The 17633-nt window shown below is 37.3% G+C and overlaps 1 protein-coding gene across 1 annotated transcript; it reads right to left on the bottom strand.

Moving 5' to 3' along the window:
- Positions 1-5679: 5679 nt before the first annotated feature.
- Positions 5680-17258, bottom strand: LOC126178775 (40S ribosomal protein S5). Its single transcript, XM_049924557.1, has 6 exons — positions 17160-17258; positions 15909-16072; positions 10467-10676; positions 10254-10382; positions 8165-8263; positions 5680-5797 (listed from the first exon to the last, which is right to left on the bottom strand). Exons 2-6 carry the CDS (start codon positions 16059-16061, stop codon positions 5729-5731), a joined length of 660 nt encoding a protein of 219 aa, XP_049780514.1. The 5' UTR covers positions 16062-16072; positions 17160-17258; the 3' UTR covers positions 5680-5728.
- Positions 17259-17633: the final 375 nt, after the last annotated feature.

Raw genomic sequence — 17633 nt, 5'->3', positions numbered from 1 at the left:
TTGTTGAAGACAAACAACTGCAGTGCCACGGCACTTATTGTCACTTGTTCTGAGGGCTCTGTTTCACCCCTGTCACTATGGAGTCGAGATGAGTCTGTCACTTGCAAAACAATCAAGAAGCTCTCCATGACCTTGACTGTAGACTTTTGTGTTGTGCAGTAAGCATATTCAGAACCCATTGCACAAACAACTTGTGATGTCCTAGTTGATCACTCAATTTCATGCACAATGATTCGAGAAACATCAGCACACAGTTTGTACAGGTCGCCAATGGTCACAGACAACTAAGAGAAATATGCTCTTGCAGCTTTTACACTAGATCAGTTACCATAGACAGGTGTTCACTTCTCTCTTCATCATGAATTTCCATTCTTCCTTAAGTGAAATTCCATGCCCATTTTGTCACATGTTGATATTACATAACCTCCTCCCTATACAATTACACGATTTTTGATGAATCATGGCAACACTTGTGCCCTCGGCATTCAGGCACGCACTTCCTTTAACCACCAATACAACGAGAGTTGTGATGCAACTGATGACCATTACCATCATTTGTTTCAGTGTGCAGGGTAGTACCCACTATCTCATAACCGTACTTTCTAGATATTCCTCATATATAGACGATCAGAGAATTCCTATCATACGCTAGGTCACTAACGATGATACCCTTCTATCCTAAGAACATTTGTTGTTGAGAACAACATACTGTGTTCTATTACTTAAGAAGTCTTTGATCCACTCACGTCTTGTGGACAGAAGCTCTTCTTAAAAGGTGGCGGGGTGCCTGCTACAATGCATGCATGTGCAATAGCTTCCACATGTGCAAGTTATTGCTGAGTTTCACTAAACTAAAATTACAAAAGCACTAACCACAGGAAGTACAAAAGGGATGCCTGGAGCAAATTAATATTAGCACAAGAGAGGTACCTGGAGAAAATTACAATGACTAGCACACGTGACAATTGCACATCCACAGACTTGTCTCCTGTACACAAAGCTTGGCCTTTCCTTGGCAATATCCATGGGGATTAATTCAGGGTGCAGATGTAGATGATGGAAGCAATCAACATTCTATGCCAAATCTGTGTGAAAATGGCATATCTGCAGAATCTATACATCAGTTCTGGGCAAATGTAGAAATGTATCAAATGTAGAATGAAGCATAGGAACAAAGTAGCTACCCAGGAAAAATGTAACCATGCATTTGTAATTATGTTTATAGTTAACTGAAGATTTGTGTGTGTCTGTAGACTGCACAATCCATCATTGCCTTTACACTATTCATAGTGTGCACATACCACTGGAAAGATAAAGAGAACAAAGGCAAAATATGTCTTTACATCATTGGTAGTAATGAGATTGAGAAGGTTAGGGCTGATTGTCTACAAATTACATATTGGTTATCTACCAATCTACCAGAAAAGGTTACATACTGTTGTATTTTGTTTTCAATAACACAAGATAATTCATCCACAGTATTTTCAGAGATATTTCAGGTGCAGTCCACTATACATACAGGGCGGTGCGAAATGAACACATGGATTTCAGTTGCAGAGGGGACAAATCAATCAACCTCAAGCATTGTTATTCTGCCAGTTAGAGCATCCAGTTTCACTAACAATGGTGCAATAGACTGGTCAGTATCGTGTTTATATTGTCTAACATATGAAATGTAATGAATCTTATCACTCTACAATGGCTTTTCCATACACACTTCAATGTTGAGCATAATGGTTTGATATCTGATCACCACATAATACTTTGTTGGGTTAACTTTTCGCAGAACTGAATCAGTTACAAAAAAAAAGTTGACTGGTCATGACGTAAACTCTAGAAAATATTGACAGAACAAGAGCATCTGTTCTTCGTCCTAGCTGTTGCATTAGGCAGTGTGCTACGAGTTTAGACACATCTCATCCTTTGCTACAGTGCACCCTGAACTGTGTGTTACTATTCCGTCCTTATAAAATTATGATCATTCAGAAGCTTAACGAATGTAATTTTGACAAAAAGAGACTTTTATGAGAGATTGCTTGAAGTTCTTGCTATTGATGATTTGTTAATGATGAGCACAGAAGCTCACTTTCACTGACAATTCTGTAAATAAGCAAAACTGTTGCTATTGGACAGCAGACAACCCAAAAGAATTTCATCCTAACCACTGTACAGTGCTAAGGTGATATGGGGTTTTCAAAGTGTGGATCTTTGGGCCTTATCTTTTTGAGGATGGCACTAGTGTAACAGTAAATTCTGGACATTATGTTGCAGTGGTGCTACACAATTTTTTGCAGCCACAACTTGAGACTTTGGGGATCAACAGGGCAGAAATGTGGTTCCAACAAGATGGAGCCACAGCTCACATGGCTAACATACTCATAGCAGTTATTTTGGAAATAACTTGGTCTCTCACTTCAGCAATCTCCAATGGCCTATACACTCGAAAGATCTGTGGGTATGCAACAACTTATTATGGGATCATTTGAAATGCAAAGTTTACTGCAGCAAACACTATTCATTCGACAATCTGAATGTTGCATTACATGAAGAAACTGTTGCTGCTTCACATGTCACTTTTGCAAAAGTTATGCAGAACTTTAAAGAAAGACAATGTGTGTGTACAAAAAAGAAGCCATCTTTCCAATATTATCTTTAGAAGACTTGCAATTCTTAAATTGGGGAACTTATAGGTGGTACTGGTGTAAATGCATTTTATATGTGATCAGACTGAACCTAATCACACTAATTTGAAATTCATACATTCTTTCTGCACCACCCCATATAACTATGCAGTCTTGCTACTGACCATGAAGAATAGATTGGACGACATAGTTGTATCTCAATGTATCTTTCAAACCTTAAACAAAATCGCTTCCATCACTAACTAAGACTAACAAGTATTCCATAATGAGTGACTTGCCATGCTTACCGACAATGATTGATTCACAATACTGTTGAGCCACGTAAACTCTCAAAAACAGATCATCTCTTTTGGATAGGAACACCCGATTGCTGTCCCGAATTGAGCATCAGTAATTTTTATCACCTTACCAATTTACTTTCATTAATTGTCAGTTATTTTACCAGAGAGACTGGGATGATGCAACAAATATACTCCAGCAGCAGGGAGCGGGAAGAATAATTACAATCACTAGCACACCTACATACACACTAACAGTGTTGTTAATTATTTATAGTTTGGATAAGCAGTGACACACACACACACACACACACACACACACACACACACACAAAAGCTTGATGTGGTGAATAAAATATGTCTGTAAATCTGGAGCTATCAACCACCCCCTCTACTTTCCCAGCCCCACGTGAAGTTATAGTCATTAGGATTTTACCATTTCTGAAAATAATTTTTTCAAATAATTCGCTCAATGTTAATCAACTATGCAAAATTTCTTACAAATCCATAATTCAACTGATGTTATCCTCCTAAAGAAATAATGCATTCCACATATGTATTTTTGCCACACATTTTCAAAGTTGACTAAGCACTGTTTTTCTATGTCCATAAAATTTAGGGACAATTTATCAGTTATTGTTAATTTAAACACCACTAGTCTCATGCAGAAATGTCAAGAATTTTGAAGTTTTAAATCAGAATATTATTCTGTGCTTAACATTACATGAAATTAACACAGTAATGCTCATTCAAAATTTGTATTATTTCTGTGTATTTAACAACTGCTGTACACTCAAGTTCTTTGAACCCAACAAGCTTTTATATGGTATTGCATGAACTACATTTTAAAACAAAATTGAGAATTACAGGTATAAAATAAGTGGCACTTTCTGTACTGTTACCATCTACCCAAAACCAATCACTTGCATTCTTATTTGTTTCCTTCTCAGTCAATTACAGCAATAAATCGAAGTATGTTTCATCCTTGCAAAAGTTGGGTCCCATTTACTAGAACATGCTCCCCTAATACACTACTGGCCATTAAAATTGCTGCACCATGAAGATGACATGCTGCAGACACCTAATTTAACTGACAGGAAGAAGATGCTGTGATATGCAAATCATTAGCTTTTCGGAGCATTCACACAAGGTTGGGACCGGTGGCAACACCTACAACGTGCTGACATGAGGAAAGTTTCCAACCGATTTCTCATACACAAACAGCAGTTGACTGGTGTTGCCTGGTGAAACGTTGTGTTGCCTCGTGTAAGGAGGAGAAATGTATACCATCACGTTCCAGACTTTGATAAAGGTGGGATTGTAGCCAATCACGATTGCGGTTTATCGTATCGCGACATTGCTGCTCGCGTTGGTCGAGATCCAATGACTTAGCAGAATATGGAATCGGTGGGTTCAGGAGGGTAATACAGAATGCCGTGCTGGATCCCAACGGCCTCGTATCACTAGAAGTTGATATGACAGGCATCTTATCCACGTGGCTGCAACAGATCGTGCAGCCACGTCTCAATCCCCGAGTCATCAGATGGGGACGTTTGCAAGACAACAACCATCTGCACAAACAGTTCGACGACGTTTACAGCAGCATGGACTATCAGCTCTGAGACTATGGCTGCGGTTACCCTTGACGCTGCATCACAGACAGGAGTGCCTGTGATGGTGTACTTGACGACAAACCTGGGTGCACAAATGGCAAAACGTCATTTTTTCGGATGGATCCAGGTTCTGTATTCAGCATCATGATGGTCACATCCGTGTTTGGTGACATCGCGTTGAATGCACATTGGAAGTGTGTATTCGTCATCGCCACACTGGAGAATTGCCCAGCGTGATGTTATGGGGTGCCGTTGGTTACACATCTGTCACCTCGTTCGCATTGACGGCACTATGAACAGTGGACATTACATTTCAGATGTGTTAGACCCGTGGCTCTACCTTTCATTCGATCCCTGCGAAACCCTACATTTCAGCAGCATAATGCAGGACCGCATGGTGGCCGAGCAACTGACTCGGCACAATACACCAGTCACTACTCTTGATGCACAGTGGTATCGTTTTGAAGCTGCATGGGCAGCTGTACCTATACACGCCTACAAGCTCTGTTTGACTCAATGCCCAGGCGTATCAAGGCAGTTATTACTGCCAGAGGTGTTTGTTCTGGCTACTGATTTCTCAGGATCTATGCACCCAAATTGCGTGAAAATGTAATTGCCTGACAGTTCTAGTATAATATATTTGTCCAATGAATATCCATTTATCATCTGCATTTCTTTTTGGTGTAGCAATTTTAATGGCAAGAAGTGTAGTTACAGAACCTAGCAATACTTTTTGCACTTAAATATCTATTTCTTTTGTGCTTTGAATCTTTTGCAGTGGCATACCCGAATAAAATTTCATGTTTTCAAGCCATGTCACATCAAATATAACACTCAAGCTTTCAACAGCTGTCTCCTTCACAACCACTACCACCAGCAGCAGAAAAAAAGCCCCACATTCCACCACTGGTTATATCAACAAAAACTTGAACAAACACTTTTCCATAGCAGATATGCAATGCATTTAACATTTTACATCAAATTCCTGTTTTTACTAGTATATATAACATTCAACTGGTGACATGGCAAGTGCTGTAAATTTTATTAAAAACTTCCCAAATGCATTTTATCACATTTCTGCTTCAACAAGGACCATACATTATGATACCCATAGAGATGCCCTCTCAAGTAAAATGAAAGAATGTGTCATTGGAAGAAATTACTTTATTAACCACAATCTGATCTCATTCAATTTTTAACGGTTTGATTTTGCAACACGCTCAAGTTCATCTTTCTTCTTGATTGCATAGGAGTTGGAAGATCCCTGAAATCAAGATACAAATGTTAACATAACTGACAAAACAGTTTGATACTTGTAAAAAACTAATGTTGCACTAAGTTTTAAATTTCTGTACATATTTAAAAATGCTGCTGCTGTTGAATGCTATCTCGTTTAAATAAACAAGCAAAGAAACTATCACGACTTGCTACTCTGCACTGCATTATTTTCCATGACAAATCAAAATTTTGAAGTGCATCTCAGTTTAACAACATTACATGCACATATGCAGGCTTCTTTCACAATTCCTGTTAAAGGCTTCTAACAGTTACATACAGGGTACTTAGAAGATATAGGACTTATGTCCAACCAAGGTATAGTTAGGATATAAAGCCTGTTTTAAGATCAGATCATTTTCCAATCTCCATTTACATAGTACGGAACAAATGATGTTCTTTTCGATTTGCAGCTCTTATATTTTCCTCCATACTTGCAGTTAAAATTATTGAATATAGTTTCCACCTTTTACGCAAAACACCTTTTTCTTGCTACCCAAAAAATTTTTTGACATCTCTGTGCCTCACCAGTGGGTTTTGTTTATTGAAAACTGTAATAATATGTTATACTTTAGGTTGTAACTGATCTAACAAAATGAGGCCTAATGACAGTTTTTATTCATACCTAGATGTTACTTTATACGATTTTGCAGGACCTGTAGGAGTCCTGCACTGACAGCTTGTCATCTGCAAACCAAACTATGTAAATGTGAATTTTAGCAATGAGTTAACACATTCCTTTATTTTTAAAAATCTGATTTTGGTGTGGCAAAATGTTTGGTGTATATATTAGTTATTACTCACATTTTGTTGCGACAAATTCTTGTTCTTTCCTGTTACGAGAGCACTGCACACACACATTAAGTGTACTTTGTACAATGTTGGTTTAAACAAATTCCTTTTCACTTTCCAAAAAGAGGTGTTAATGATTGCGTGTGTCCTAACCTCATCGGCATTCATTGGTTCCCAAGCGAGTGAGTGCATGTGTATGCACTTTTAATAGCTACACAATAAAATAAACAACTTATGCCAAAATATTCATTTCACATTTCTGGATCATACCATGCAAAAATAAACAGCACCCATATCCACAGGCCGAGCAGAACACCCATAAGCAAACAATTAGAGGAGCAGGAACATATGAACTCACATACAACACTTGTCAATCAATATACACAAGACAAACATGCAGGGACTTTAAAACGAGAAACTAAGGGCACCTTAGAGCCCTACAAAGTTAGAGCACCCATAGCACATTTGCTGACCATTTAATAGCCTATAACCACCACTTAACTTCAATGAAATATGAAATGAAGTCCCATGCTTCTTTACAGAGCATAGGGGAACGATGTGGGAGACCCGCACCGCCTTATTAGGCAAGGTGCTAATGGAGGTGGTTTTCAGTTGCCTTCCTTCGACCGTAATGGGGACAAATGATGATGATGATGAAGACGACAACACGCAGTCATCTCTAGGCAGGAAAAATCCCTGACCCGCCAGGAATCGAACCTGGAACCCCGCGCTCGGGAAGCGAGAATGCTACCGCGAGACCACGAGGGCGGACACTCAACTTCAATAGAAACATATTAAAAAATACTGAAATCCAGCCACAGCCTACAATGCAAACAAATAGGGGGGAAGCTTCTACATACAGAAGACAAACAAGTTTTAAATGAATACACTAAACTCTGTAAAGGCACATTAATACATTAAAGGAACTTTACAGGAAAGGGCACAAACAAAGGAGCCCCCCCACCATATAATGTAAAATCCAAGTACGTACAAAACCCTTCAAAAACTGTCTTTAGGCCTCATTTAGCTAGATCAGTTACAAACTAAAATATGACCACCTTTTACAATTTTTCAATGACCAAAATTCACTGATAACACAGTGGTGCCGAAACATGTTTGGGTACCGAGGAAGGAACAGTGTTTTGCATAAAAGGCGGTATGTATATCCAACAACAGAACGAAATGGTACAACTGCACACTGTATTCATCAAGTATATTTTCCAAATCGCTTGTCCATCAAATGCTATTTCAGTCCAACTGTGGACTTCGTATATGAAAGACTGTGTCTTTTGTGCAACAATTGGCAGGGTCACCACGTGGAGGTGGTCTTGCAGAGCACACCCAGTAAGGGCTCACTGTCGTTGTGTATACTGTGAAATAGAAATTTGGAAGTGATCTGAAATTTAAACTTATTTTACATCTGAAGAGTACATTTCCCGACATGGCTTCTTTATCAAAATTTTATCAACTACACTCTCCATACAACCAATAGAAGCATTTAATAAGAACTGTAAAATTCTAACTTGTAAATAACTAGTGTAAATAACTAGTATAATTTACAAACCTTTGCTGCATTAATGAGTTCATCAGCAACACATTCCGCAATAGTTTTAATATTCCTGAAAGCTGCTTCTCTTGCTCCAGTACACAGCAACCAGATTGCCTGAAAAGTAAAAGGTTTCATGATTTCCACAATTTATGACAATATTACTGACACACACACACACACACACACACACACACACACACACACACACACACACACACACACACACACACACAGGACAGACATATGTAGACTAGTAAACAAGCCAAAGTGCATGTATTACATGAAATCATATTTATCATAAAAATATGCGAAATCATGGATGACATTTATGGGTTAACATATGCAACTATATTAATAGTGAAAACAATTATACAATTGCATTCAATACATGCCACGACGCTACCAGAATGATAAAAAATTAAAGCCAATTCATAATTGAAAAAATTTTACATTAAGAACAACTACAATTCAAGTAGTGTGACACCTGCAATTTCTGATCAAGAATAATTTTGATATTAAGCTACTACCTGAACTCAAACCCAACTTCTAGCTACTACTGTAAACCAAACCGTCACACCAAAAAATATGATATGAGCAATGTAAGTCCAAATTCTGTTTTATCTTTTACATCTTTTCTACCTACTCACATTAAGGAAAGCTCATCGGAACCACCTAGACTAATACCACAGTCTAACAAGAGTCTTGACACTTCGCTTTGCATTTTACTGCCTACTGGGCCAGCAGTGCGCCAAGTGACATTTAAGTAAATCTCCTGAGTTCAGCGCGATCATGAAAGCTTATGGTAGTTGTTTATTTTTGTATGTGCAATTTTTTTTTTACAAACAGGAGCGCCTGTAGTGTAATAAATTACAGCAAAACCAACAAGAAGATACCCCATCCAACTTTTTTTAGGTTTCCTAAGGACAGTGAGAGGTATATACTGTCATGTTATTAAATTGTATCATCAGGATTCGCTTACAAATTATATGTGTATTAAGGATTAATGTTTCATTTTAGGAGCACAATGGCTAGTTAATACCAGATGAGAAGATCTTATGAAAAAAGACCCTGTTTACATTTATAACAATGTTAAGTTTTGTTCGCAACACTTTGAACAAAACCAGTTCATGAATGCAGACAGTAATAAACTCGTACAGAATGCAGTACCCAGACTGACATCCCTAATGAGCCACCTCAACTGACAATGAAGAGGAAACTGCCACACAGGTTCGGTAATCCATCTAAAGCTGTAAAACACTCCTGTGGCTCAGAAGCAGCCAGTTCACCTCTGGTTACCAGTGTCAGGTTTATATGAATCATCAACAAAGACGTCCTATCATTGTAGGTACAAACAGAAACAGAAACTGTGTCAGAAGGATCAAGTAAAGAACAACAAATTTTGAAGACTATAGTATCCAGATATTAAAAAAAATGTTCTTTACTTCTCAAGCCAGATTAGCATGCTAGTGAAGGAAAAACAAGCTGCAAGACGAAAATAATAGTGGGAGAAATATGCTGTGTGTGTAAACCTCAAGTCCTCAAAGGTAATAATATCAGCAATGTCAATATCATACATAAGACACACAGACATGTACCTCTAAATGCAAAAGTGATGGAACGCCTCAAGTGTCGCTCCCTAGGTCTACTGTACTTTAGTCATTGCTTGTTGCCACAAGTACGGTCTTTGTCTTTACATTGTTCTAATTGCTGATATTGATGTGGTAAGCTACAGTTTTGTCAAATGCCGCAAGTGTTTCTTCATGAGTGTGTTGTAGTTTGCCATTGGATTCATGATTTTTACCCCTATTTGCACTTATTTTAGAATCATCTTACAAGCATCTATGTCCTCTGATATTATACAAATCTCGGAGGCAAAAAAATAATTCCAATGTTTCGTAAATCACATAGGAAAGGCATGCGAAACAAACATTATGTTTATGACACATCTTACATTCTTTCTCGCCGCTTTGAGCGCTAGTGTTGCTCCAGCTGTCAAACAGTAACAACTTTTACGGCAGTGAGTGTCTCAACTGTTATATTAGACTGCTAATACTTAGGTTTACCCAAAGGAAAGTTCTATTTATCTATTCCTACAACAGCTTACCTGATTCACTCTCCTTAACGGAGACACATCAACTGCTTGACGACGCACCGTTCCTGCTCTACCGATACGTGTCGAGTCTTCTCGGGGACCTGAATTAATTATAGCCGACACTAAAACCTGCAGCGGATTCTGTAAATGAAATTTTCAATGAAACAAATCTCTATAACAACATGGTTTCTTTTCAGGCACAATGATAACAAATAAGAAGTATACCTCTCCCGTAAGAAGGTGTATGATTTCAAATGCGTGCTTTACAATGCGCACGGCCATTAACTTCTTTCCATTGTTGCGGCCATGCATCATAAGTGAATTAGTTAATCTTTCCACAATTGGGCACTGCGCCTTGCGGAATCTCTTGGCTGCGTATCGCCCAGCAGAATGGGGAAGATATTTGGCATTCTTTTCTTTGACAGCAATGTAATCCTGTCAATAAAAACATAACCCACTGACGAATGAACATACATACATATACTATAATAAGCATAACATTGTCGTGGATTAAAACAGTGATCCAGGAAGGTTAGAATAAATCTCTTTCTTTCAATCATCATAAAACATTTGGTCCTTAATACTACCAGTTTCAGTCAGCAATGACCATCTGCAGAAAAAATGGAAATGAAATACAACTAGTGGGCAACTTACCTCATACACAATAAAATATCCCATTAACGAAAAATCATTTTCATGGCTGTAGAAACATGCACTTAAAATATGATGAGAGGTATCTGCTTTAAAACATGTCCTCATAACAGAGCTATAGTGGCATCATCACAAAATATACACAAGATCTGCTTAGGCTTGTCGCAAAGAGTGCAAGGCGGTGCTGTCAATTTATTGGAAGAGCTCACAATTTATAAAGTCAAAAAACAGGAGCCAGCAAAAGCTCAATGGGCAATGCAATTTTGTATCCAATGTCTACTTTCAAATAACATACGGGATTGCTGCCGGGTGACGTCGTCGACCACTGTTGATATTTCGACAGGAGCACACCCTGCCATTATCAAGGCACAACTGCAGTGGTGCCTTGAGAATGGCAAGGTGTGCGCCTGTCAAAATATCAACAGTGGTCGACGTCACCCGGCAGCAAACCCTTAAGTTATTTGAACATTCAATTTGCCGGGAAAAGTTAAGGTCTCAATGTCTACTTTGCTTTATTTAATAATGTTTTCCTTAATTACTGAACGCCTCTAGTGCATGTATATATTGCCTTGTTGTTACATAGTACAGAGTGCTCATTTTTCTTAGGTTTGATTGGCCCTTCTCCGTTTATGTAATACATTGAATGAACAAAATGATCTTATTATGTGATGGTACATTATTTTATTATACTTTTCTTGGAATGACATGTTGCAAGGTACATGAGGCCCTCTGGTGATTACGTTCCTCCAACTTAACTACACTATTCTGACAACTGCACCAACAAAGGTCACTCATAACTTCAGTCTTTTCTTTAAATCATCTTTGCTTCTTTCCCTAGTTATTCTATCAACTTCATTAGGGATCAGTGCCTCAATCTGTGAAAGCGGACTGTACAGGGAGCTTCCCATTGACCTAGAAATCTGAGATTTGGCAAGGAACAAAGTTTCATAGTAAGTGAAGTGAAAAATCTCAAAATCGTGAAATTATATAACACAAGAAATATCTTTTGCCGTAAGAAAACACATTGCATTCATCATCTCTTAAAAGTGTAATAGGTGAACATTACTGCATGAAAACATAAAATGTAAGTTGTAGCCATGTTTTAGTAAGTAAATAAAAAATGTTTTATTAATCATCTCACAATATAACCAAACTGAAGTCCCCCATTTTCTTCTTTTTGTTTGTCCAGGATAGTCTGAGGAACTACTGTAGAGACTGTAATAGTCTGAATTCTGGGACCAATATCTAACCAGTATTGATATTAGTAAGAAGCAAAAATTGTTGAGATCCTCAATTCCCAGGATGGAACCCTCAGAGCAAGAGCCCTACTTGCATTTTGCCATTTTTATTAGCTCCAGAAGCTTGTTCTTGAGCGTGTTTTTTTTATCTAAAATGATCACACGAGCATATCAATCACAAATCAACACTTTGCCATTTCCTTTTGACAATTTTAAATTTAACTTAATTCAGTTGTAAACCTTTTGCTGCTGTGTGCGTTTATACATTCGCCTGGTGTGGGCATGCATGCATGCATGCATGCATGCGTAAGCCACTCAGATTTTCCTACAATACTATGGACATCCCTGCTGTGGACAAGTAAATTCCACATAGGAGTGAATTCTAAAGTTTCGAGTCTATCATGCAACGTATGTGCCTCATTACATGCTGTCACTGGCAAAAAGCTTGTTCTGATATCTAGAATCATTCATGAGATACGAGTTTTCATGACCATGTGTTTCGCAAATGCGCAATGTCAAAGCGTGCTTCACATACAACTGTTCTTGGAATATAAAACCCAATAACTTGAGGATGAAATAATATTCTGCTCTCAATTTTAAATAATATTCCAATATCTCATCCACATTTCGTTCATTGCAATGTATGAGCTAAAATTAATCACACACAAAATTTACACAAAGTGTTTTTACCTACACAAACTTGCAATTTTCGTGCAATGTTTTACTTAATTTGATGCCGCACATTGTTAAAAAATCAATTTTTTTCAACTAATAGCTTTCGATAAATCTGGGAAGTATTTCATATTGGTCTCTCAGCATAGGCACCAGCATCTGGCAAGCAATACAGCTATAACAAAAGTCACCTTAGAGCGGAATGCGAAGAGCACGTCTGTAGCAGTGGAAGGGTTAACTATTACATTTTCTCACTGTAGTAACACATTTGGCAAGCCCACTATAAAATTTGCCCATTGTACTGTTCATTTGCTGTGTTCTGTCTCAATTTTTTAACTGACGAGTATGTGAAGACTTACAGTAGCACAATCTATTGAACTTACAGCACGAACATATGTTGTGCCTACTGTACTGCAGTTTATTATGAACAGTAGTGCTAATGACAATATGACTCCAAAGGCACTGAGGCTTAGTTTACACTATATTTTAAATATTTGCAATGACGCTAAGCTGATTTTGTGACGATGGCACTACGACTTTATTATATTAGGACATGCTATAAAACAGGTGTCCTCGTATTTTAAGCACATTTCCACACCCATGGCACTAATAATTTTTAGTTATAGCATATGTTATGTTTAAAATGTAATCTGTCCACTAGTACTTCCTTTCCCATTTTTGCTGCAGATCTGAAGATGGTTATTGCTGACAAACTGACAGTCCAAGAACAAAACATTTTGTTATCACTGATGGAAAAAATAAATTTATTCTAAACATGATCAAGTCAATTACTTGCACCTTCAAAGGCATGCACAATAGATGATATAAACAGCTTTCAAAATTTGCATAACTGTAGAAATACTTTCACCTGTGACAATTTTCTTTAGTACAACAGCAATTTGTTGTATCTGCTTATGGAAGATATTTTTTGAAAGTCTTCTTTCCTTGTTGGTGAAGAGTAACATACATGTGTGTTAAGAAAAATATTTTCCTCCTAACTGCTTAATATTTGAGTTCTGTTCTCTACTGATACATACTCTTTAAAGATAAAGCACAATAAAACTGCAGTACTTCAGATTGTACATAACCTTTAACTTTAAATAATAAAAAAAGGGAAAGAGAGGAAGAAAACAGAATAAAGAAAGGGAAGAAATTAACTGACAAAGAATGGAACCATAACCTACTGGATGACATAGAATGCCATTCATTCATTACATCTTATAAGCTAAGTGTGCCTACTTAATGGTGTATTTTAAGTTAAATGTGCGTGTGTTGTCATTTTTAAAATATCTTCAATAATTTAGCTGATGTGACAATAGTGGAACTTCATACCACAAGGTGTCCCAATTACTGTCCTCTGCAACCACCTCCAACTGTCAGCACAGGTAACAATATTTGGTCTCCTTCCAGGTGCCTCGCAGAGAGCATCGCATTACAGTCCTCCAGACTGTGCTGTGACAATGCCTCAGTGATGAAATAATTTCATTCATTGCTGTTCACTTCAACAGTTTGTAAGACTTGGCAATTGTTTTATGAAAAACGGAATCTATTTTATTCTCAGAATTTCTAAGAAAATTCTCCAGGTTCGCGTGAATAAAGTGAGTTGGAGACTATACTCCAACCGGGTGTGTTCTTAGCTTGACTAAAAGGATGGGGAAAGTTGCTCAGCTCAAAGAATATTCTCAGATTCCATATGAATAAAACTAGAGAAGTATCTCAAAAACAGAGCATTCTCTGTTTTTGAAGTGAGCTCTGTAGCATACTCTGGCCTGAGTAAGTAGTGCTGAGGGTATGTTTTACACGGTTTTTGATCAAAATGGCAGAATTTATGTTGTTCGGAATGTAAAAGAAAGATAGATAGAACGAAGAAATACTGGACAGGAACTGTATAAGTTTATACAGGTTAAACAACAAAAACATTTTACTGTTGAACTTCCTTCACGAAAATCCTGAAACAAGAGAAGTGACCTTTCAAAAGAAATGAAAACTTTGTGCTATTTAGCCGATCTAGATTTTCATTCTGGTTTAGGAGAAGCCTTAGGTAAACACCAGGCAGCTGTACCACTGACATTTTAATATGTTCATGTCTCCTTACTGCATAAAATGTTTGAACCAAGTAGGCACATCAGGAAAAATAACTAGTTTATTAGAAACCTAGGGATCTGTTTCTTGTAACGACACTCCATGAGCGGCCACTTAAGTACTTGACACTTGAGCACCCCATTATGTGCATGTTAAACCAAAATTATCTCAGGTTAGAAAACTGACAGCTCCAGTTTGGAGTACACAAAGATGTGGTGTAGTCTTAAGACTTTAATCACATGAGATAATCAGCTAACTTCAATAGCAAAAATATTTCCCACATGTCAAAAATTTGGTATCATAAAATGCATTTTTGCAAGCATGTGTATATCATTTTAATAATTTGTTGCTGCACATAACACTAAAACTGAAACATAGTTCAGCTCTTCCGGAACACACTGATCCCAGTTCCAAATCTGGATGTGGGAGGCAACACACACACACACACACACACACACACACACACACACACACACACACACACACTGAGTGAGTTTTCCATCCGTCCAAATCCTGAGTGTAATTTCCTATTATCCCCGAAATGTGCTGAAATGTGTATATCAGAAAATAGATTTACATTCCATTTCTAATAAAACAATTACAGAACAATAAAATGGCAGAAATAAAAATAAATAAATAAAAATAAAAAGTGTTCTCATGACCGTCTCCACCATTTCCTCTACTTGAATTCTCTCTCACAGAACACACTGACTCAAATTTCGTAAGAACACTTACAAATTTCTTGTGGGCTACTTACATCCTAATATGAACTCCTGCTGTCTTTAAAGCTAACCCAGGCATCATTTTTGTTACCTTCCTATAGTTTCCCATGCACTTTCTCAAATATCACTTTCTAAATGCCATATCCTTTTCAACTAGAATAATTACTTCACTTCACTGTTCCCTGCACAATTAGTGAAGTACATAGTAAATGTTCAATTTAATGAACATGTCTCCTCGTATTATTCTCTACATCCTGCATGAAACAAATGAAATATCACTTGCAATGCACTGGTGTTCATACCTGTAGGGACATGTCTGAAACTTGAACATCGTCACAACTCCATCTACCAAATAACTTTATTTCTGGCAGTTCTGCAGGCTGAGCAACAGGCAATGTTGCTTCAGTTTCCATCACTGCCGGATCCTCATCACCCCAGGTCTCGACGTCTGTCATGATGAATGGCCCTGCCAAACAGTTTCCATTAAATGCAAGAAGTTCAGTGTCTACTGCAATTATCTACCTGTTTAACCATAAAGAGTTCACAATTGCAAAAATTAAATGCCAATTTCACTTGCACAATCATAATCTGACAGTCCAACAACCAAACAGTTAAGCAACTTCAGCAGTCATTGACAACTTATGCAGATTATGTTGGAAACGAAGTCTGATGGGACAGCTTTAACTACAGTACAGTTTGACAGCAATAATAATAATAATAATAATAATACAAAGATTCTTAAAATATCTAAAGCTCTACAGCAGAGATTTGCTCCTATTCAGTACCACACTGTCATACGCTTCTGCTCAGAAAGATTAACAAATCACTCTAGGGTATTGGTTATAGAGCAAACAACAATACAAACAGATGTTTTTTTTTTTTAAAAAAAAAAGAAAAAAAAGAGCACAGTCCAATATTAGGAAGCGCGACTGTTCAAACCAAACTTCTCAATTACCATAGCTTTAAACCTGCCTCACCTGTAGTAATGTAAATTATTTAACGCATTACAGGACTTAGGGTTCTTACTATTCAGAACAAAAACATACACGTTATTCTCACAATTACCGTGAAATTAAAACGGCATCTATGCGACTATTCTTTAATCGCGACTTCAACAAACAAAACACGGTACATACTGACTAAGCAAACTTTTGGGGTGCGAATCTTATTTTCAATTATTTAATACATTCTACGTCTGGCATTCGAAGAAGTCAAAGTTTACTAGTGCAGTTCAACTTCCAGCACACACAAGTTGCAAACATGTGCAGGCAAAATTTTTCATATGATTATAAATACCATCTGACAATTCGTCTAAAACGTTAACGAAAAGTTCGAGTGTCGCGTAACCATATACTATTATATACGAGACATTAAGACATGAATAAGAGTCACACATATGCATTGGACTCCACGTGCACACGTTTACACAGCAATCCGTAAGTGTAAATGAATATAGTGTATCCATTTTCAAAAAATACTACCAACAATCAACTAGAAACACCACTAAACATAACTATGGTAAATCACAGGTGCTCATGATTAATTTCACTTACTTCTTTCACTATAACACCCTTAAACCTTAAGTTCACTACCGGAAAGACGTACCGATGCACGGCTTCAAAACAAAGAGGCTCCTTACAAGATGAAACTCTTTCCCAGTATTCCTTGTACCAACTGTCACCAATGTTACAAACAAAATTTCGATTTAAATGGGATGAAAATTATGGATTAAACATTTAACTACGCCAGTTTGTTTAAATCTCAGAATTATTTTAAGACACATAAAACTTCAATTCGTCGTAAGTATTGATAATGAAACGAAAAATTCGGAAATTCATCTAACATTAATTTATTGAAGAAGGAAATATATAATATAATTGAGGAGGCGTCACAGAAAAATTCAGAAACGATTAATATCTTTCAAATGTGAAGTATTTTCAACAATTTTTACGAAAATCCAGAACTTTTCAGGACAAACTTCATATTGTGGCAATTTTCAAACGTATCTTTGACGAACATTTCAAAGA

Source organism: Schistocerca cancellata, chromosome 1 (assembly GCF_023864275.1).
Source record: "Schistocerca cancellata isolate TAMUIC-IGC-003103 chromosome 1, iqSchCanc2.1, whole genome shotgun sequence".
Classification (NCBI taxonomy): domain Eukaryota; kingdom Metazoa; phylum Arthropoda; class Insecta; order Orthoptera; family Acrididae; genus Schistocerca; species Schistocerca cancellata.
Note: the sequence above shows the minus strand (reverse complement) of the source record. Positions and strands in the feature narration are given on the sequence as shown.